Raw genomic sequence first — 24,914 nt, 5'->3', positions numbered from 1 at the left:
TCAATTATCTCAAGACACTGGTAATTAAAAATTAAAGTGATATGATAAAAACCATCTAGGGTCCAAATCCTAATAACCCCCCAAAAATGAAAGAAATTGGTTCAGCCGTATTAGCGTGATGAGCGGACAAAATATTGTACGTTCTCTTTTATATATATAGATTGTTAAGGTAAACAGAAACTAATTTACGTACTGACTTGTTTCTCATTTCTGATTATTTTTTTAAAAAAAACGCATCTAATATCTAATATCGATATAAAAATCTGTCCCGTTTTTAGCTGAAAATTTTATGGTCACCCTATTCATGGATCATATGCGTAATAGATTGTTCATCTGAACGTGTGGTTTCCAAGGCTGTATAATATATAACCACCATCATAATTTACTCAGTCCTGAAGGTTCCTGAATTTTTAACAAGAGGAATTCAACATATCATTAGGTAACTCTCCCTTTAAAAAAAACTACAGAATACATTTAAGTTAAGTCAAGCACAACTACACAACAAACATGAGTGAGTAGTTAGCCTTTGCGTTTCTATCTGGAAGTCCGGGATTTTATCTCGCATTCAACCATTCTGACAAAAGTTTTTCTTAATTCCATCTGTGAATGTAGATAGTGAATACTGTGAATTCTGGCCGACTTCCTTATTGTTTTTAAATCGTTATTATTACTAATTACCAGCAGTGACGGATTTGCGAAAGAGTTAGGGTAGGTGAAGGTGTCTTCCGGGCAGAAACCTGTACCCCGAAATTACGGAATTTCTAAAAGAAAAGAAACATTAGTTACGCCTTTACTCATAAACTTCAAACTCCCCTTAAATAAAATTAGGAATTTTTATATATATATATAAAAACTAAACATTAATAAGGGAAACCCCTTTCAAAATACTTTTTTTTAATCCGCCACTGATTATCAGTATAAAATAGTCTTCAAGGTTGTATCCTAAATATTATTGCTGAATATATACAGACGAAACGAAATATTCGTTATTCTGTTACTCATAAACTTCAAGCTCCTTCGAAATAAAAATTAGGGATTTTTAGAAAAAACAAATAATCAGAGAGACTACTCCCAAAATACTTTCGTAAATCCGCTACTGATCATTTGTATAAAATGGTATTCAACGTTGTATCCGGAAGATTATTGCTACGAGAGTCACTACAAAAGTTTTGGGATATGAAGTAACTTACATACTTAAAATAAATTTAACACTTACATTTTCTCAAAGTATTCACCATTACACTGTAAACACTTTTGCATCCTCGAAAACCACTTTTGGGAACCACTTTGGGGGGTCTTTTTCTTCAAGTGTTGAAAGTTCATTCTCGTAAGCCACTACAGCTTCTTCAGGGCTGCAAAATCTCTTCCCACGCATGCGATCTTTGATCCTGAGGAACAGAAAAAATCACATGGGGCTAGGTCAGGGCTATACGGTGGATAAGTCATAAGTTTGACCTCCGTGGATTCTAAACACTCAATTGTGATGTTGGCCGTGTGTGCGGACGCGTTGTCATGATGAAGCAGGATCCCACGCAATCCAGTTCTTGGACGCCGTTCCCGAAGCTTCTGGAACACTTTCGGTAGGCAAACAGTGGTGTACCACTGAGCAGTAACAGTCCTTCGTTCTTCAAGTGGAACAGTTGCAACATGGCCAGATTTGGAGAAGAAAGTTGCGACCATCTTCTTCCCCACACTTCGCGGTCGCTTCACTTTCGTGGGTGGATTTTCGTCTGGAAAGATCCAAACTGTACACTGACGTTTATTTTCAGGGTCAAATTGATAGATCCAAGTCTCATCACCAGTAACAATGTCAGAGACGCGTCGATAATTGCCTCCATCAAATCTTGCAAGCATTTCTTCACACCATTCCACACGCATGCGCTTCTGTTGTTCAGTCAAAGTGTGAGGCACCCAACGAGACGAAACCTTCCTGAGCCGAAGATGATCATGAAGAATTTTTGTTACTGCTGGCGATCCAATGTTCACTGTAGATTCAATGTCCTTGAAAGTTGTTCGAGGATTTTCTCGAATCAATTGTTCCACAGCAGCAAGGTTTTCATCTGACACAGCTGTTGCCGGACGTCCAGCTCTCTTTAAGCGATGTTCGGCCCCTTATGAATTCACCAAACCACCGAAAAATTGTAGCACGGGAAGGAACAAGGTCCCCAAATGCCCCCTGCAAATGGCCAAGGCTTTGTGTCTCGTTCTAACCACTTTTGAAATCGTAAAGGATCATTGCCCGAAAATGTCCCCTTTCGAACTCCATTCTAGACAGCCGAATACTGCTCACATCAACAAACAAGTGAAGGCGATACGGCCACGCCGATAAGCGATGCGAGTTGAAACTTGCTTCGCTTCTTCGCTCTGGATACCACTACCGAACGCAATTGTTGGAATTCAAATACTGTGCCACAACAATGCGTATCTCAAAACTTTCGTAGTGACCCTCGTATATCATTGTACAGTTACAGTATAACAGAAATGTGGAAGTACGCTCTGACGGGTATATTGAGAATCATAAGTTTAACTTATGTGCTAGAAGCTAGAGTACTAGAGCTTTTCTATTGAAACTGTGCCCCTTCTGGCGCTGCAGTCGATGTGTGCTTTCCGGTACGCATTTTCGCGGATCCCAAGAGCTTCAGATATCCTCTGATCTGATTGGCCGATACAGATACGACATCACGAGTCATGACATACATATAGCACAAAGTAAACGCCAGCCGTTGTCGACCCTCGTGGCCGAGTGAGGTAGCCAAACATGTTAGGAAGGAAAATCGTTTTTGGCGTGGGTTCAAACCCTGCCTCCTGCCTAAGGAAAGTTTTTATTATTATTATTATTAAATTTTTTATAACATTTCTTTTGTTAAAATAATATTCAGAAAGTAATTTAACGATTATTTTTTAAAATTTTCATTAAATTTCTTTCATTAAATAAGTTTGCCCTGGTACTATTCAGATCCAAAGTGATTTAACGATTATTTTTTTTTTAAATTTCCATTAAACTTCTTTCATTAAAGTAAGTTTGCCCTTGTACTATACAGATCCATAGCAAAAGTAGTAGTAGTAATAGTAGGTGACGTCATCGGTACGTGGCCAATAAAAATGCTATATATATATATATATGTTATATTTGACAATGTCTATTGCAACAAATGTTGTTTAATGACAATGAAGCATATCTTATCTTATCTTATCTTATCTTGGATGAACCTCTTGGGCAGTGAAGCCATATCTAGCATCTTGGTGCTAGATCTAGCATAATCCACAAGCATTTAGCATCTAGCATCTTGACTTTAGCATCCTGGCCAAATCTAGCATAATTTCATTTTACCCTTTGTTAAAAAGAAAATGAACGAAAATTTAGATGGTTTAAAGACCGTCGGGAATTATTCTTTTTAGTTGAAGCGATGGTTGGAGCAATGAAACCAGTCAGTACATCTGCGGTTGTAATTTTTTTTGAATTCAAAGCAAACGCAAATGTTCAAAAATAGCAAACGTGACTGCAAAACGTATTTACTTACCCATAGTTTTATTACTGCCAACTGACACCTGAATGTGTGATTATCTGGGATGTTTCTGTTCCTTTCAATTTACAACTTGAGAGGGGATGGATTTGAGCGTCAGGGGACAACTAGTAATACACTAAAAGAAATGCTTCAGGCTGTGTCGGAAGCGGCATGTTGTATATATATTTCTTAAAATGTTATCCATTCATAAAATATAAATTCGACCATCCTCCCCTATAACGTGCCATTTACCACCATTCCTAACAGCGTCATATTAAATTTGTACATGAATACAGTTAATACACTTCATTAAAATAATGAAGATAAGTAGGGGCGTGTCTTTAAAATTAGTTAGGAAAGATAATTTGAAAATCTGGCATAATTTACAAAAATCTAGCATAATTCAGACCCGTGTTTGGCATCACCGTGAGTCTCGAGTGTGGCAACCGTGCTCTTGGGATCGGCGAAAATGCTTCCCGTGCCTCCCTCGAAACAGGAGAGACAAGTTGCTGCGGCCGAGATCTTTCAATTGCTAGATGCGGAAGCGTTGCCAAAATGAATTATTTCACTGACTTCGCTGTCCTCTGTCTTGTCAGCCATTCTAAGTAGCCTACGATCTTCACTCGTCAAGATCAAGCGACTAAATGACAAATGGGCAACACAGCTGAAGTCATTCACTTCTTTTCCGTAATCAAAGGGAGGATTTCCTCCGTCAGAGGGTGGCGGATGTGTCGCCGAAGTATAGTTCGCATATTTCCCGAGGGCATAGATGAGATAGACGGGCTCTACGCTCTATGAAATAACACACAGATGACTAAAAAATAAATGATATAAAGAAGAAAAACATGTCGATAACTCAGAAGTTAAAATAAATAGCCTCTGAAATTGCCCTCAATACTACGTAGTTTATGTTTACTTTAATTGATAAAACATGTGCTCCATCCATCATGATGGTGAATTCGAGAGCGGAATATGGCATTTAGGTCATGATATCTTATTTAAGTATAGAGCATACTATAAGAAAGTTATTCAGATAGAAAAATCATGAAAATAGAAAAAAAAAGCCAAAATTTCCGTTTTCTTAAAAAAATCCGTCTTTATATGTGAAAAAAATCATCGATTCAAAAAAGTCGGCTTTTTTTGCATCTCTACACAGAAGCATGATGAAAATGCTAAACTCACATCAAAATATACTGATTTTCATGAGCATTATCAATTATATCTATCAATTGAGGAAAATATTCATAAACTGTTTGATAAAACGTAGACGATCAGATTTTTTTTTAAATAATTCACTCATATATAGAAGAAAAGAACTGATATGCACGAACTTCATTGTTCATGTTTTGTAAGTTTAGCAAATTTTGTCATTAGTATAGTGAGATAAATTCAAGATCATAACGGGAATTTCTGTCTCTGAAGAACGGATTTTATAACTTTTTAGGTTGGCATCACTGGATCGAATCACTTCAACATATTGTAAAGTACCCAAAATCCTTACATGTATTTTTTTTATTTATTTTGTTTACTATAAAACAAGTAAGTGATATTCAAACTGCTTACAAAAAAATAAAAACAAATAACGTCGGCATGACACCACAATTATAGGAAGTTTTCCTATACGGAAATAAGGAAGTAAGAGATTGCAGAAAGAGACCTGAGCTAAGCTCTACGCCACAACCAGGAAGCACCTGAATCCCGGAAAGGGGTTCTGCTGGTTGAGGACGGAGAGCAGACTCGGGGAGTTGGTATGAAGATCGGATAGTGCAAGGACATCGTTTGGAGGTGAACTGAGCTGAACTACCTGTGAATACTGCATCTATTTACGATGTTGGATAATCATAATGGTTAAGTTTCTGTGCCACTACGATGTAGTAGATTTCTATAGTTAAAACCATTTCGAATCCTAATAACTTGTGGTGTGATGTCGAAAATATCCAAAAGAAATTGTTTATTTCATTTCTTATCCTAACAAGATTAGTTAAATCCATCCTTGAGTTTGTCTAATACCCGGTGTTACAAGTTTCAGATGAGCTACGCTCTGCCCCCAAGTATAAAAAGTTACTAAATCACTCCAGTTAGAAATTTGTAGCACACGTTAACATACTCTTTGTGACTGCAGCTATAAACTGTTTTTTGTTGATTTTATGTTCACATATTCTCCCACATGTTTCGTTTCACATAGACCTATTTGCCTAGCTAAACCAACACCTTTATGATCAAAAATAAACAAACGACATGCAAAACGGGATACAGAACTTATAAATTCTGAATATATTAGTCGGCGTCTGTCCTATGTGTCGTCATTAGCCAAAATTCTCGTGTAAAATTTAATAAAATGTCATCCAAATTCACTTTAGGAAATACTTTTATTGTGGGTTGAACACGACGTTCAGCAATAATCGTATTCCACTCTATGTAACTTATCTACACTGACCATATTTCTGAATCATTTTGTAAATTCAAGCGTTTGCTGGTTATTCATTGGTTGTCAGTGCCGTTGACGATGTAGAATATACTAATTCAGTGAAAACTAGTGACGGTGTTGTATCCTATCTCCTTTCCTAAGATCTTTACGTGAACCATTAAGTTCATACCTAATCCACTTCCAACACGATTTCTGGTTTTCAAATAACTTGCTATAGATGTACAAAGAAAATGTGCTGGTTTCTTTCTTCCCTCCCGTTTCCTACGTTTTGTACTAATGTCGTGATCACCTTAAGACATTTTGTAAAGTCATAGACACATAACATAGGCTTTAAATTTTTCAAAAACAATGCAAAATCTTAACTAAAATTTTCGAGTTAACACCAAATGATAGTTGAATAACAATGTTTCTTCTATAAGGACCTTTATTCACGAACTACACCACTACTGTTGCTTCACATGTTAATTTCGCTACGCACTCACTATCTTCTAGTGTAAGACTACAAGATAAATTGAAGGGAAATGGAACTTATTAATACATTCACCATTTAGACAGAGGGAATCATGGGAGTACTCTTATTCATGGTACATGCGTTGGTGTCCTACAGGCAGACTATTTATACAACTATAAATGGCTTGACTATTCTGGATCCTTGTGAACTTTAGAATTTTATTTAATTACGCATATTTTTTAATAAATAGTTTTAAAAATCAAGAATAGAACTCTGAAGAGAGATCCTGGGTGGTTGCCCGGTTTGCCCTATGTAAAGGCTTCTACTGCCCTTTGAATTTCGTGATGCTAACAAGTCCTTCAGTTGTACTAGCCACGTTTCCACTCTTTTTAATATAATAACGACTCTTTGATCCAACTTCAAATAAGTATCCTAATTCAGCCGTCAAAACATTTGGTATAGTACAAAGTTTAAAATCTCTCAAGAAGAACATTTTCCAGTTTTTAACTGTAGTAACTTCTGAATGTGGTTACAAGGCATGAATATACCAGCTCCAAAGAAGTAGGTTCCAATATTTATGATGTAAAACTTCTTATTTCTCCTATATATGGGAAGATTCGTTATATTACATGTTGTTATGTTTATATATGGTTGTTGTTGTTATGTTTGAATTTCATGTATTCTAATGTAAAAGTTAAGATTATAATCTTAACTTTTACATTAGAATACATGGAATTTAAAACTTTGAGATTTTCTTTTTAATTTTTGGTCAATAAAAAATAGCGTCATTAACACATTTTCAATACCATTAACCTTACTTAAGTTGCATTTGTTAATGTTATTAATAGAGACCGGATGTTTAGGCACTAAAAACCTGGAAAATAGGCAGGTAAATAGGCACTTAAAATTTAAAAATAGGCAGTAAAATAGGCACTAAAATGTATCTCGAAACAATGAATATAAGTTCTCAAAATATATAGAAATATAAAGGATATAGAAATATACTTATTTGTTAATATCTTCTTTTACTGTATATATATATATATATATATATATATATATATATATATATAAAAACGAAGCTTGACATGTATTCCATGTATATTTGGTAAATGCATTCTATACAGCACTTCATCACTACACATAACAATCCAAATTTTATACATTTTATCAGTAAGTTTTGCAGCACTTTTATCAGTACATATAACAATCAAAAGTTTTACATCTTATTACTACAACACTTACATTTCTTTTATATTTCTTATATTTCAGAATCCTTTCTTGAAATACTATATTATATATTTTCCCCAATAAAGTATTATTATGAAGAAAATGCATAGACTAGGCAACACTAGGCACTAAAGGAATTATTTAGGCAGAAATGGGCGAAATAGGCAAAGTGAAATTGGCTTAAATTGAAATTATACCACCGCATATAAACTTTAAAACGTTATTTTTGATCATATCTTTAATATTGAAGAATAGGCATTTTGCCTACCATCTGGTCTCTAGTTATTAACCTTTTTAGGATTTATGGTGTAGCTGCGGTGAAGCAGCCCGGTCCAGGGGAGTATTATTCTGTAGCTGCTAGAAAACAGCTAAGTCTAAAAACGTATTATAATCCTGTGTACTTGTAGTAGTCAGAAGGGCTCAAAAAAGTATTTGATTAATATCTGACATTTAACAGTGCTTACCTTGAAATGGTCTGAAGAATTCCAGTTGCCTGAAATGTTGTTAGAAGTATCTCGAATTTATCCTGAAGTAAAACCCGTCAAAGGTACTATAATTCCCTCTCAATAGAGTATTACTTCCGGACAACCTCGTTGATTACTTCTGCAGTTAACATATTAATACATGTATAACAACATTCTTTTGCATAAATAATAGCATATGAATAGTACTTGTGCCTTTGCTCTCTAAGGCTTCCACACTATTGCATATAAAATATGAACACTTATATGTCGGTCAAAATATTAGGAATTGATGAATTAAGTCTTTCCATGTCAAGCAGATTATTCTTTATACACCGTGAAGAATTCCATACATTACAGAATATCGAGTAACCTACCTTGTTAATCGATGACTTTTTTTTTTTTTTTTTTTTTACTGAAAAATATGGTTAAACTTATACTTTGGTACAATAAAAGTATGTATCTTTCAGACGTATCCTTTACTATAATGCTATGAGCATATTCAGATATTTGCACTGATACGTTTAGTAATCACTTCTTGCAATTTTACTTAATAATATAACTTCACACAAGATTTTAACAAACAAATAATGAAATATATATATATGTGTGTATTTTGATGAGAAATAGGGCAAAATATTATATGAAATTTCACACACTAAAACTTTTCTTTCCAATAAACCACAAATAACTATATTATTAACACACGTGATTCCTTTGTTCTTTCGTTTGTTTTTAATATGTGGGCAAAATAACAAATCTTTCTGCGTTTAAATTGTTCTCTTTATGAATTTTTGTTTGGATTTCACTATAGATGAAGTTATTCTTTAGCAGAATACAAAAAGTCAATTTTATACTTCATTTTAAAATAATTTTGCCATCGGTAATTTGTTCTACTACTCCACTCATCACCATTTACCTTCACTTTTTTTTTTTGACTTCCTTTCACTGTTGCCAGTTCTCGCTAGATGGAAAATATTCTTGAACAATAGCAAATACGAAACGACGTTAGCTGATGCAGGAAAAGTCGGAGAATTTTTTTTTTTTTTAGTTTCTATAGCTGAGTTATATTGGCGCACGACGGGAATGAAAAATGTTCGGACGTAAACAATTTTTCAAGAATCCTGGTTTAAAACAAAAATGTTTACTGTTTTTTGGATAGTAGTTTTGCACAATAATACCAAGTTTGACACTTTAACATAACTTTTGAACTGAACATACTTTATAATACAATATGTATGTATAATTGTATCGTTACATCAACGATCCAAACAATCTCTAAATATTTTCTTTGACTTTTATATCTTTTCAGTAGGAACTTTCGCTACATCGTTCATCAGAATAATATACATTTTTTTTTACATTGTTCAGTTAAACAGTTTTAAACATCTAAACTTTTTGTTAGAATGCACAAATCTTACTTGATGTTCTCTCGATATGTACTTTGTCAAAACAACAAACAAAATCAAATATAGAAAATTACACTAATAGATTTTAAAAAATTCAAGCAGATGCACAAAATATTCAAAGACAATACATACATATAAACATGACATTAAAGTCACAACACAATGCATATTAACATCTGTTTAATATGGTAATCCACATATATCAGCGTCTATAAATTGGAGAAAACGCGTTTGTTTAAATGATTTTTAAGCAGTTTCAACTTTAATTTCTTACAAGAAATATTTTGACACAAATACTGGTAAATAAGGATCACATTACGTTAATCAATTGCATGAGCTTACATGAATAATTGTCTCTGGTTCTTTACTATTTAAATTCAATGCATTTTGTTTCGTTAAACTTTGAATAGGTTCACTTACATGTTTGAGTGCTAAATTTAACCATAATTGTCTGGTTTTCTGTGTGGGTCTCCACACTTTCATTCTGTCTACTGAGTGAGTACCTCGTGATTCTCCTGTAAGAGAGTCAACTAATTTGAATACTTTGTCAGATACTTTAGTTTGACATATATAAGGACCTTGATATAAGTTGAAGAACTTACTAATTTGTCTATTAAGCCAGTTCCTAAAACAGTCTGCAGGCACATAGTAAAAGCTGCAGCGCCATTTATGTACCCATACGGTACGCGAAGGAATTGATACATCTTCCCAATCCACGAAAATGCAGTGTAAGATCTGCTCTTTTCACTAATGGGTGTTTGAAGGTACGAATTCACAAAGTCAATGCAGGCAACATATTTAACTCCTTGAAACTTTAAAAGTAAATCGTCAATTTTGTTCACTTTTAACTGTTTCAATGTAACGTGTTTGTTTAATTCAGTTAAGTCCACTACAGTTCGAAGTTTATTAGTATTTTTCTTTGCAACACACAATAAAGGATGACAGTGGAGAGACACACACTCTTCTATGATTCCGCAATCTAACCATTCCTTTATTTGATTTTCAATATTCGCTTTGTATTTAAAAGGTAACGGATATTGACGTTTTACGATAGCTTCTTCCGTATCAACATCAATAGTATATGAATACTTATTACATTTGCCTGGAAAGTTACTGAAGACATTTTTGTGTTTTAACTGAAGTTCATATAATTGCTGTTTCTCATGTAATTCCAGATGAGAAATCTCATTGACTTTACTTTTGATATCCTCTACTGAAGGGTATGAATCATTCTTCACATTACAAATATTTTCAGAAAATGAGTTATTTTCTTCTGGCTTACTCGTTATATGGAGTCTTTTTATTTCTTTCTCAAGACCATCAACTTGGTTCCCATAAAATTCAAACAAAAATTTATTTTCACTAGCTTCGTTCGAATTTATCTCTTGTAACATGTGAATACTGATATTACTAAATTGGTACTTTTTCCTAAATGAATCATAAGTCTTACCTCTTTCTTTTATCTGTTCAACCCATTCCTTTTCTAACTGATGTTTCATATTACTCAGTTTTTTTTACTACTGCACAATTTGAAATTTTTACTTTACAAAGAGTTTCGTCCTCATCGTCACTATACCTAAATGTTAAGGATGGATTACTAACACTAGAATTGTTTACATCCTCACTCCTTGCAACGCCATGCTTATTGTGTTTTGTTAAAATTTTTATAGATGATTTTGCTTTGTTTTCACCTTGAGAATTACACCTCATTTCCAAGAAGTTATCTTTCATAGCTACCTTAATTATATTGTGGTCATGACCTAGTGTTACTGTATTCTCTCGAAAATCCATGCGACAATTGGCTAACGAAAGAAAGTCTCGCCCTAGCAAACACTTACAATTTAGGTCACTTACAACTAGAAATCTAACTTCAAAACTTAAAGGACCAATTTCTACACCCAAGGTTACTTCTCCTTTAATCATCTCGTTTCGTTTACCAGTGTAATCTACTAGCACTATATGAGCTGTTGCCTTAAGTTGGGCATGTGAAACAATACTAGAAATTTGTTTCCAAGTTTCGAAGGTAAGTAAAGAGGCTGATGCTCCGCTATCTAAGAGAGCGTATAACTCATTGTTAAAAATCTTCACAGCTCTTTCCGCAGTACCAATGGGAGAGTTAGTATTACTACTACTTTGTTCACAAGTTTCATCTTCGGAAATACTTTCTTCATCCCATTGCACTACATTAACTAAACTTTTATTAATCTTCACAAATACAGTCTGATGGGTTGGATTGAGTGCTTTAGTAACGTCTGAATTACAATGGAATTTGTTCTCCCTGTTATGCGCATTCTCCACACAGGGTGGAACTAGTTTGGGTGCTGGAACCTTACTTGACTATTTGATACAGGAGAAGAACTAACAACAGATGAATGAGTAAATGCTGTGTTTTGGGAAACGTTCCTGTCTTGGAGTTGCGTAACATGGGATGCCACTTGTCCTACATTATTTAAATTTCCTCTATTCGGGTAATTTTCACTATCAAAATTTTCGGTAGGTAATGATGACTTAGCTTGTTCATCCTGATCACTAACCACATTTCTTTCACAATTGCAACAACAACCCTTTCGATCATTCTGGCTGTTCCGTCTGTTATACTTATTATAACCTCTATTCCATTTACTTCTATCTTCTTTGACTTTTCGGTAACTCTGATTTTTACCATTACCCTCCTGTATTACGTTATGTTTCTGTTTCTTAGTGGTATTTTGGTCACTGTGATTTTCTACAGAGATCCTATTGACTTTCAAATATTTTTGATAATTGTTATTGCGATTATCGTTACGGGGAATAGCTTCTAGTTTTTGAATAACAGGTAATACTGTAGGTAAAGTATACGTATTCAATGTGGTAAGTTGTCTTCTGAAAAAATTAGGTATAAGATTTATCACCATATTAATAGCAAGTGGTTCAGATATATTTGGATTAATTTCTCTTATTTTTCTAACTCTATCAGAAACAAAATTATATACACTTCCATCGCTCCTAGAATCGTAATGCTTGCTTTGCGGTGTGACTAACTTATTTGCCTGAACTTGCTCGTTTTGAAATTCTTTTTTGAAATTCTCTTCGAAATCATGGAAGGAACTAAAAGACGTACAATTACTGTCAAACCAGTTCCTAGCTGAATCTGTGAGTAAATATCTAACTACCTCTAGATATTGATGAGAAGGAATATTCATCATTCTAGCATCATCGGAAAAAAGTTTCAGAAAGCTAGTAGCAGTAAGGTCGTTTTCGTACCCTGAAAATTTGTAAAAGGTATCTAGATCCCTCTTTTTAATACTCATCCTCTTTTCTACCCGTTTACGTTTCTTTTTTACATTACTACAAGAATTTTGATACTGGTCACTACCTTTTGAACTGACTGACTCTAAGTCACTTTCGCTTGTATCTGTTCTGTTATTGACGAGTATTATCTTTAACAGTATCTTCACCAGATTCCTTTCTGATTTCTGCCAATGGAAAGTCATAACCTGAATCAGGAAATGTTTTAACTTTCTTATCGCTAGTCAATGGTTGTAGATTCCTAACTTCTTTTTCGATTCTATCTATTCTTTGGTTTACATACGAACTTACATTCTCTATAGACTTCTGTGCTTGAAAGGCGTTTTCACGAGCAACTCTGCTCATTTCTTGAATTTCTGTGATTTTACCCTGCAACTGACAAAACTGCTTCTCTTGTAAAGCGCATTGCTTATGTACCGGTAACAGATCATTTTCCACTATTTCTATTTTAGGCGTAACCCGATCTAATGTAACCTGCAAACTTTCTTGGGTTTGGATAACTTCACCTAACTTCCCTAAAACATGGTCATAATTACTGTTTAAGGAAAGCATGCCTGATTGTAGTTGATTTACTGTTTGGTTAACCTGTACTAATTTATTTTCGTGGTCGTCTATGTGCGATTGAAATAGTGATGTCATTTCCTCACATTTCTTTTCACAAGCTAACTTAACTGCGTTCACCTCTTGCTTAATTTTTTCGTAAGATTTATTCACTCTATCTCCGATTTCTTCTGACAATTTTTCACTGTGTTGTATTAACATTTTTTCAAAGGTATTACCCAACGTTACCACTTGGGTTTGAAATTCTTTATTGTTACTTTCTACTTTGCTACCTATATTTTCAATAGCTCGCATCAATGTCTCCAAAGACATTTCCTTATGTTCACTCATTTTGACTACTAGAGCTATACAAGGAAGAACAATGTTAATATACTTTTCTTCAACACTAGTTGTTTACTACTGTGCACATAGTACTACTATATTGTACACAGGGGTATATTTTGTTTATATCTGAATAACACTCTTTAATTGCACACTGAGCACGATACTTTCTGTAACGGTCGTAGTGTGGTCCCTTGAGGGAAAGCCATTCTGTAGCTGCGGTGAAGCAGCCCGGTCCAGGGGAGTATTATTCTGTAGCTGCTAGAAAACAGCTAAGTCTAAAAACGTATTATAATCCTGTGTACTTGTAGTAGTCAGAAGGGCTCAAAAAAGTATTTGATTAATATCTGACATTTAACAGTGCTTACCTTGAAATGGTCTGAAGAATTCCAGTTGCCTGAAATGTTGTTAGAAGTATCTCGAATTTATCCTGAAGTAAAACCCGTCAAAGGTACTATAATTCCCTCTCAATAGAGTATTACTTCCGGACAACCTCGTTGATTACTTCTGCAGTTAACATATTAATACATGTATAACAACATTCTTTTGCATAAATAATAGCATATGAATAGTACTTGTGCCTTTGCTCTCTAAGGCTTCCACACTATTGCATATAAAATATGAACACTTATATGTCGGTCAAAATATTAGGAATTGATGAATTAAGTCTTTCCATGTCAAGCAGATTATTCTTTATACACCGTGAAGAATTCCATACATTACAGAATATCGAGTAACCTACCTTGTTAATCGATGACTTTTTTTTTTTTTACTGAAAAATATGGTTAAACTTATACTTTGGTACAATAAAAGTATGTATCTTTCAGACGTATCCTTTACTATAATGCTATGAGCATATTCAGATATTTGCACTGATACGTTTAGTAATCACTTCTTGCAATTTTACTTAATAATATAACTTCACACAAGATTTTAACAAACAAATAATGAAATATATATATATGTGTGTATTTTGATGAGAAATAGGGCAAAATATTATATGAAATTTCACACACTAAAACTTTTCTTTCCAATAAACCACAAATAACTATATTATTAACACACGTGATTCCTTTGTTCTTTCGTTTGTTTTTAATATGTGGGCAAAATAACAAATCTTTCTGCGTTTAAATTGTTCTCTTTATGAATTTTTGTTTGGATTTCACTATAGATGAAGTTATTCTTTAGCAGAATACAAAAAGTCAATTTTATACTTCATTTTAAAATAATTTTGCCATCGGTAATTTGTTCTACTACTCCACTCGTCACCATTTACCTTCACTTTTTTTTTTGACTTCCTTTCACTGTTGCCAGTTCTCGCTAGATGGAAAATATTCTTGAACAATAGCAAATACGAAACGACGTTAGCTGATGCAGGAAAAGTCGGAGAATTTTTTTTTTAGTTTCTATAGCTGAGTTATAATGGTAAATTTTGTTACCATAGTTAGTGTTGTCTTTGACCGCTTATTTAGTTCCCAGAGCAGGCATTTAAGCCGGTATTTTCGTTGGTCAAGTCAACCATGAACCAAAGAACATCAAGATGCGTTTTGAAACCGGATGGTCAACTTGGCGGCGCCAAGTGGGGGCGGAGAGGCGTGACATTGCTTTTATTCTCTTAAGGCAAATTTCAAAAATTTTTCACGCCCGTAGTTTCCAAGATATTAGACTAAAATTTTTCATACGGATTGTGTTACTTTTTTTTTTTTTTTTTTTGAGATCCTTACGTGAACCTAGGTCCGGGCAAGAGGGGTGCAAAAACTTAAAAGAAAAGTTTCGAAAAAAACTCTCCCAGCTTTTCCTGATTTTCCCTTTTCTGTTGTATAGAACAGAGAAACAAGTGGTGCCATTGAAAAGTATGCTCTATTCTAAAGCAAAAGAAAGAAAAATAGAGATATGAACCATGATCCTACGATAAATAATAAGGAAGCAGCTGTTTGACTGAAAGTCTAAAATTTACCTCAAAAAGTGGAAATCCTAAAACGATTAAGATAAAATTTTGTCTTGTTTTATTTGATCATTCTTGTCTTGTCCGTTTTTTTTTTCTAATATAGATATTCATTTTAAAATTTGATTTTTTTTTTTGTTGTTGTTTACAGGTATGATGTGACTAAACGCCAAGTGCATAGGAGTTATGGAAAATGTTCCGAAGACTTAATATAATTAATTTTACAATGCTAGTTGTAATATCAACCATCGTGGAAAGCACTTGTCCAGACAAATGTAGATGCAGCAACAAAGACATAGATTGCAGCGACGGGAAACATGATGAAGTTCCAAAAATGTATGATACAAATACTGAAAAGCTTAATCTCTCCGTGAACAACATAAAGTCATTAGAGGACAATTCTTTTGAAAATACTTCAAATCTCCGAGAAATTATTATGTCTTCTAACAAGATACATTATATTAACAGAAGGGCATTTAGTGGCCTTAAGAACTTACAGAAGTTAGTGCTGAGAGATAATCTGATTCGAACAATATACCTTGACACATTTACGGACAATGGATGTTTGCACACTTTGGACCTACATAATAATACACAACTACAGCCACCCAAAAATGGACCGTTCCTTAAAATACCGTCACTGGTCGCTTTAATTTTAAGCAACTGCAACATTTCTCAACTATCTACAAAGACTTTCGCTAATATGGAAAATCTTAGATACTTAAATTTAGAGAACAACCACTTGAAAACTCTGCATCCTGGAATATTTCAAACTATGGTCCATTTACAACAATTAAATATTATTGGAAATGTATTAGTGTGTAACTGTAGCATCAATCGCATGAAACAATGGAAAAGTGCGAACGAGATATGTGTTATTGGAGACAAATGCTATAAAAATAATGGCTCCGGAGCAAGTTGGGATGCTATAAATGATGTAAGTATGTTGTGCTCAGAACCAATGCCAAGTCCTGTAAACCACAAAATATCTTCTAATAGTATACTACTAAAAAATGAAACGTGTTCGACATTCAGTGAGGTTCCAACACTTGACAAGTACAATAAATGTACTCAAATTATTCCAACAGAATTTTCGAAAAGTTCAGAAACTAAACATAGACCAAAAATTTTACCTGTTACTGACACGTCCACGACTGAATCTTTAACTTCATCAACTGAACTAAGATATAACACAGGTGCAACAATAGAGCTAACACGTACAATTATAATCGCTCCACGACACGCTGAACCAACTTCAGCTCCAATAATTATATCCAGTTCACATATAGCATATATAGTTCTTGGAGTATGTGCTGCCTTCATTATAATTGCAGTAATTATTTGCAAAGTGCATCGCTCTGCTAAAGAAGAACAAAGACAGCGTGATCTAGAACTCATTGAAAAAGTGGCTGCTACGTTATTATGGAAACAACCGGAGGAACCAATACATTCAACTGTTCGATATTCCCCAACGCCCAGTCTTCCTAGAAACCCAAGACCATATTATAATCTTCCTCCAGATGCCATTTCACAAACCTCATATCTTGAACCGCGATCATTTCAAGCTGACGTTTACACAAGCGCAAGTTCAGCTCAAGGTTCTTATATTGATCCAACGCAGTATAGCGAAAACGTTAACAAAGCTCAAAAGATTTATCTGTCAGAACAGAAGGGACTTTCTGAAAATAGAACGAAACGTACATCACATCGTGAATACCCAGATTCGTCCTGTTCCGAATATCATATTTACGAAGAAATAGATTAGAAAACGCCAAAAGTTTCATTATTTCATATATACAGATGGTGATCAGAAAAATGGAAATACCTGTAGTTGGCAACACGTCAGATGTATGGGTTGGCAGTGGTGTCGTGGTGCCCGCAGCGCCGGACCGCTGGTGATGGTGTGTTAGGTTGATCTCCATACTACGTCAGGCGCAGTGGAACAGCAGTATCCAGTGGCTGCAGCAGACGAATGTAGTGTAAAATGGGAGACCTCTCAGATTTTCAAAGAGGGCAAATTGTTGGTGCGCGGTTATGTGGAGTGAGTGTGACGGCAGTGGCTACTGTGTTAGGTGTGTCGCGTGGGACAGTGTCGAAGGTGATGATGGCCTACACAACACACGGGAAAATCATGGAAAACTGTGAAACATGGCAGTGGCTCGGTGATGCTGTGGGTCGTCATATCATGGGTTTCATTGGGTCCTGTGGTCACACTTAGCGGACGCATCACTGCCAACGATTATGTCGCAATTTTAGGAGGCCACTTGCATCCTATGGTCCGGATGTTGTTCCCGGATAATGACGCCATCTTCCAGGATGATAATGCACCCATTCACACAGCTGGCGTTGTTGCAGCGTGGTTTGAGGAACATCGGGATGAAGTTCAACATCTCCCCTGGCCCGCCCAATCCCCAGATCTAAACATAATTGAACATCTGTGGTCCGTCTTGGAAACACGACTCCGGCGACAATTTCCACCTCCATCCTCTCTCACAGAACTGGCCGATGCCCTGCACGAGGAATGGTGTAAAATTCCACTTGCTACCATTCAGGACCTCTATGCCTCCATCCCACGACGCATCAAGGCTGTTCTGAAGGCGAAAGGTGGTCCGACACCATATTAATCTGGTAAGTTGCAATTTCGTTCAGGTGTTTCCATTTTCTGATCACCATCTGTACGTTTGGAATCAGGATGTTGATGGTTCTGAAGTGAATAGAATATAATAAAATATTTATGTTATCTGAAGAAGCTACAGGTAGCACTACATTCCAGAGTGTCTGTGTAAAATGAAATGAAATATTTACGTCCTATGATTATGCTGGCTAGGCTAACGGAGACCGTGATGATGAGAAAAATAAAGGAAATGCTGGGATGAAGAAAGTGGGAGAACCCCGAGAAAATCCACGCGCACGGTGTTGGTCCACCACAAAGCTCACTTGGGGCGAACCGGGATCGAACCAAGGACCCCATACACCAGAAGTGAACGCTCTACCACCAGTTACACAAATATTAATTTATTAACTAATATATTTGTTATGATACAGTGGAGTCGTCTTCATTGCAATGAGAAAATTGTAGTTCTTCATACTTGTTGGTTTGACGAAGCTTGGCAAAATAACAATAATAAAACAGCATTCTGGCTATGGACTTTACATCCGGTTATCTTAATATATTATAGACGAGCCAGCAAGCGAAGGTCTCTCAGAGCTCACACCGGCGTTGCCACTACTTACGTGTCAAAGTTTTTTCGGTGCATTTATTATGGTAGTTTTCTTAATGGTATAAAACAGTTGCTAACACTAGCATCAAAGTACGAGCTGCATTTTCCCTCGTGATACGAAATTTCAGAGACCATTTCTTGATGGCTCTGCTATAATATCGTGAGAGCTGCGGAAGGAGGCAGAAAAGGAATGCCTAATCCCTTTACAAATAGTGGCATGTATTTAAATTCATGTGCATTACATGGCAATAAATGTAAATCCTCTGTTGGAGCAGTATGTGCATATATCACAAGATTCTTGCTGAATTCAGTTATTGGCTTACGGTAATCAAATGCCTAACTCTACAATCTTCTTTCATTAGATTCAATGGAAAGAGACGGATGCTGTTAAAATTAGCGTGACCGTCAAACGTATTGTTGGTTTAGTGCTAATGATCGTGACCTCAAACTGTATAAAAATGAAAAGTTTTGATACGAAATTTCGTTGAATACAGCAACAAGAGTAGTAGGCTGTTTAAAAGTTTGTGATATGATTGCAAGAACTACTAGCCATGGTGTCTACTGGAGTTGACTTGAATATTTCCAGTATCCTGATAGAAAAATTTCCAGATTACTATGGTGAATTGAAAAAATACACGAGTGCCACATAGAATGTTATGTTGTGCTTGTGTTTTAATACCCTATAAAATATGTTAAGAAAGCAAAGTCTCTTTCAATATCTTAACAGAAAGAATGCACAGCAACTATAAAGGTAACCAAGAAAGTTCTGTTGCTTTTCGTGGAAAATTCCGTTGGCAAATACCGTGAGTTGAATGCAAATGGAGATAAGGCGAAGATCAGTTGTTGGTGTGGGTATATCCAACATACTACCTGGTTGTGGCTGTTCAGTTACACCGTGAACTTGCGTAAGGACAGAGTGAACATGGGACCTCCACAGAGCGTCATAAGGGCGTGTATGCTGTACAAGTTCAAACTGGTTTCAAACACCGCTGCAGCGGAGCGGACGATATGCCAGGCTTTTGGTGAGAGTGTCATGACTACGCGGACAGTGAATCAGTGGTTTAACAAGTTGAAGGACGGTGACGAAACACTCGAAGACACACCACGTCCCGGAAAACAAACACATGTACAAAGTGAAGATCTTCAGGCAGCAATTGAGGCAAATAGTGGTCAGACATGTGCGGAACTTGGACTACAATTCAGTGTGAGTAAAGAAACGATTCGGGAGCACCTCCATCAACTTAGGAAGTACTATAAGTTGGGTCGATGGGTCCCACATGATTCAACTCCGGGCCAGGAGGCAACGCGAGCAGACACCTGTGTTTCTTTGCTGTTTCGTCTTAGGAAAGAGCCATTTCTGGACAGGGTATTGACATGTGATGAGAAGTGGGTAATGACGAAGCTCCACGGCGCCGTCATCATTGGTTAGCATCCCATCAACCGGTTCCGAAACAGCCGAAACCAGCACTGCACTAGAAGCAGGTTCTCCTGTGTATTTGGTGGACTGCTCGCGGCATCGTGCATCGGAAACTGCTACCAGCTGGTCAGAGCATCAATGGAAAGACTACAAGGTGGAAAAACTACAAGGTGGATGCAATGCAGTGCTACATTCTTGTCGCTCTGGCGCATGACGTCATCTTGGTCTCAGACGTGGCCAGCGAGAGTCAGATGAACTTTCAACAAGCGCTTGCTCGCTGGTATCTTACACGCAAATTTCTCTTCTATTTATAGTGATCTTCAACGAAGTAAAAATTTTAGTACAAACAATAATTATATAAACGTAATGCAATCAATGTTAAGCTAAGTTAATTCAAAGCAAGATATTTACAATAGCAAAAGAAAGAGCAATATCAGTTCATATTAAGCAACTTTGAAGCTTGAACAAACCAATATTACTCACTATATTTTCTGCTTTTACTTTCTTTTCTTTTCTTTCTTTTTTTCTTTTTTAAACATCTGAAGTAATACACTCGAGTATGTATAGGCCTGGTTGTTAATGCATTTCATTATTATATATTTATGTATGCTCAAGTATATTTTCGTAACACATTGATCGGTTTTGATTTACTGTTATTATTATTTTGCTTGAAAGAGAATTCTTTTACTGATGACCCCATATAAATTTTGAGAATATCTCAAAGGAGAATTCATGGTTTTCGTAAACAGAAATGCACGTACGTATATTTTCGTTATGCTTGGACAGTTTTTTTTTTTTTTTTTTTTTTTAAGACGTTGCCCCTATGTAAGTTTAGTCAGAATCTCAGGGGAGGTTAAAAACTTTATTGAGCAGGGACGCACGTATTTAACATTTTAAACATCGTTTTCATTTTTGATTTATAAAAAAATCATCTTATTTGAAATCGCTGATCGCTTATTTATAGAATTTGTATTTGAACAAAAGGTTTGGTGAAACTGACAGTTCACTGAATATTAGTGTCAAAATTTACGCCATAACAAACTGTATTATTAAACATTTGTACGATATAAAACGTTACATATACTATTGTGCTCTAAAATATATAGAAATAAATATGTATATACAAAGCACCTCAAACAAAGAAATAGCAACGTGACTATTTCAAGCAAGAAACAAAATACTAGGCGTAGGTGAAGACGATGTAGGGGTGTTACAGCTAGACTAGAAAACATATAAACCATAAAATTATATAATTTTCTTGATAACTTTTCTCTTTTCTGTCCCGTCGACTAAAGAAGACAAACGATAAATGCAAGTGAATGACTATGTGGAATTTGGTGGAATGAGAATGCGGGAGTACCCCGAGAAACTCACGGACACGATATTGTCCACCAGAAACTCACCTGACCGAGAAGCGGACCAGCATCCCTTGCACCAGAGGTGAGCCTTCTGCCACTGAGCCACCGTGCTTCCTTGATTAGTTGAGAATCTACCATATTTTTAAATTTACTGCAGTCATTCTTAATTTTGTAATTCTGGAGGGGGCCCCTAAATATGTATATGTAATTATCCAAAGTTATGATTAAAATGAACAAAAATTTCAAAATCTGAGTGTAAAAATGTCCCGACAATGTTGCCCTGCCATGGTAGGTGGATACTTTATTCTCTTGATCTAATACATTGTTATATATCTTTGTAACCGTTAATCGTTATTACGAACCTTCCATTCGTTAGTTAATTTGAAGTGCAACGTCCCGATTTAGCACCGAGGTTTCAGGGAATGCAGACCTCCAGAATGAAATGGGACCTGAACTACTTTACCGCGTTCAATGCTCTCCATTTGCCTAACTCGAGGGAGGTAAGCCTCCTAAATCATCGTGCTTCCCTTCTCGAGTTACATGCCTGCCTCTGTGGGGTAAATTTTGTCTCAATATCTTATGGAAATGATGATAGAAATGATCACCTCTGTCGGTTCCCCTCCCTTGTGATTTCGAATCCGGGTCTTGCCTCAAAGTTCGTCTTTTTAAATCGTACTATTGGATTTTTGTATGCAGAATCAACACAAGCTACTGTAGCCCTATATACTATTATTACATACTATTAATACTAAAAAGAAACTACATAATGAAATCGTTTTTTTATAATTTCATTTAACATTGCATTTATTTATTACTTTTATGTAAAACTTACCATATTTTATTTTAGGTTTATTTTGTCCTGTCTCCTGCAAGCTAAAATCCATTTCTGGAGACATTCCCCCTCTTTTTGAAGAAATCTGAAGTATTTTATATTAGTTCCCTTAGTTTTTCTATAATAATAACTACAGCCGCACACTGCACAGTTAGGCATTCTCGATATCATTTAAAAGAACAAAGAATTTCCACTTGTCACTTAAAGCCGCGCTTCTCCCCGTTTTCTCTTGCAAACCAAATGACGTCACAGCCACGACAGCGCTCCAGGCAACATGCGCATGCAACCACTTTGTAGTCTTTCCACCATGAATGCAACTGTGTAATGTCAGCAGTTGAGCCGTGTTCAAGAAAAACTAAAAACTCTGGAGCCAGCACTTCTGAATAACAGAGGTCCTCCTGTTACAGAATAACGCTACGCCCCACGTGGCTAGGATGACCTAGGGCACCATTCTATGCCTTGGATGGGAAACACTATTTATTTATTTATTTATTTATGTGTGTTTTGCATACAAATAAGAGTATTCTTGAGTAGGCATACAGTTGTCAAAATTTAAAATTAAAAAAAAAAAAAAAAACTTACAAATAGAGTAATACATACATAATTATGACTTTTATAAGCTTACACATCCATAACATAATTAACAAAGAACATTTATACATTGTCTTCAAAAAACTTATTTACCGAGTAGTAACACTTATCTACTAAGAACTTGTGAAGATCAGATTTAAACCTAGAATGTGATTTGTTTTGCTTTAGAAAGTCAGGTAACTTATTGAAAATTTTTGTACAGTTGATATATACGCTTTTCTTGAAAAAAAAAAAAAAAAAAAAAAAAAAAAGACAGAAATTTTGGGGGATAACATGCAAATTATTAACGAATCGAGTACTGTACTTATGAACGTTACTGTTTTCAATAAATAAGTGTTTGTTACTTACGGTGAACAAGATAATTTTATATAGATACACACAAGGTGTAATGGTAATATTTTTTGTCCTCGAAAGATAGGCTTGCAAGAAGACTTTGGTGACAATCCAAACACAACCATTAGTACTTTCTTTTGTAAGCGAAACGTGCTAATACATTCAGTAGAATAACCCCCCCCCCCAAAAAAAAATAATACCGTAAGTTATTGTGACATTACCTCTTAGTCTACGGAGGCCGAAACAAATACTACTTCATTGTTTGTTGAGTTGGGAAATATGCTCATTCCAAGTTAGTTTCGAACGAACGATGACACCAAGAAATTTAGTTGAAATAGAAACGTCGACTTTTTGTTATTTATGCATTACTATTTTGTTATTTACTATTTTGTTATTTGCATAAGGAATAAATTTATTTTGAAGAGGATAATAAAAATTAAGCAAGCAAGTTTTATCATTGTTTAAAACTAATTTATTGCTACTGAACCAGTTACTTAATCGTAAAAATGCAGTGTTTAGATTATATTCAATATGATGTCGTGCGTTACCTGTAATAATAACATGGGTGCCATCAGCAAATGAAACATTTATTAGGCAACATTTCTTGTGTCAAATCATTAATGTACATAAGAAAGAGCAATGGACGAAGCACTGATCCTTGATGTACACCAGTTAGTATTGTACTTTTATAACTACTAAACTTATGAATTTTGTCATTACTTTCGTTCGTAATTTGAACTATCTGACACCTATCCTTCAAGTAAGACTCGATTCATTTATTGGCAGTTCCTATTGCTTCCGCCATACTCCCAGGACATTGCAACATCCGATTATCACCTGTTCCAACCATTGGACAATCACCTTAGAGGACGTCAGTTAAAATCCTTAGTAGAGTACAAAATGCACTTGATACCTTCTTCGCTTCACGGCCCACCAAGTTCTACCGCGATGGAATCCATGGCCTTCCAGAACGTTGGCAGGAGGCTGTCGATGCTGATGGGGACTACGTTTGATCTTCCAGGTACAGTCCGCAGCAAAAACCCTGCAACATGAGCATGTAAGTGTATTGTAAAACTACACCTAACAGCCCAGGGAATCAACATAACGTCTAAGTGGCACGAATCACGCCAGGAGAAACTACACCTAACAGCCCAGGGAATCAACATAACGTCTAAGTGGCACGAATCACGCCAGGAGAAACATCAGCATCCTCCCCTATACAATTTTTTGGGAGCAAAAGACTTCGTCGTTTCACAATAAATTTATATGCTCATGTTGAAGATCTTTTGCTGCGGACTGTACGTTTTAGGTGACATATCGATGTTCGAAGGTGGTGAGTGAAAAAACGACAGAACTTTCTTGGTTACCTTTATAGTTGGTTAAAATCGAAGAAAGAAAGAAAGAAAGAAGTATTTTCTGGACATTATTTCCCCCAGAATGCTTGCCGTGGTGATCCATACTTACCTCAGTATGTACATGTATGTGTTGCCCTCCACTCACCCTTCACAAACATCCCATTCCTGCTCTGGTTCACTGTATTATACACGTTTAGACTTAAAAAA

At 35.6% G+C, this 24,914-nt stretch overlaps 1 protein-coding gene across 1 annotated transcript in view; it reads left to right on the top strand.

Moving 5' to 3' along the window:
• The window catches only part of LOC145683809 (uncharacterized), a 44,809-nt gene extending 27,443 nt beyond the window's left edge, over nucleotides 1-17,366 (top strand). Inside the window, exon 3 of the mRNA XM_081755399.1 lies at nucleotides 15,752-17,366. Coding sequence (XP_081611525.1) covers nucleotides 15,794-17,365 — 1,572 coding nt within the window. The 5' untranslated portion in view covers nucleotides 15,752-15,793 and the 3' untranslated portion in view covers nucleotide 17,366. The remainder of the gene's footprint in view (nucleotides 1-15,751) is intronic.
• Nucleotides 17,367-24,914: the final 7,548 nt, after the last annotated feature.

Source organism: Thermobia domestica, chromosome 4, assembly GCF_964235325.1.
Source record: "Thermobia domestica chromosome 4, izTheDome1.hap1.1, whole genome shotgun sequence".
In the NCBI taxonomy this organism is placed as follows: Eukaryota; Metazoa; Arthropoda; class Insecta; order Zygentoma; family Lepismatidae; genus Thermobia; species Thermobia domestica.
Note: the sequence above shows the minus strand (reverse complement) of the source record. Positions and strands in the feature narration are given on the sequence as shown.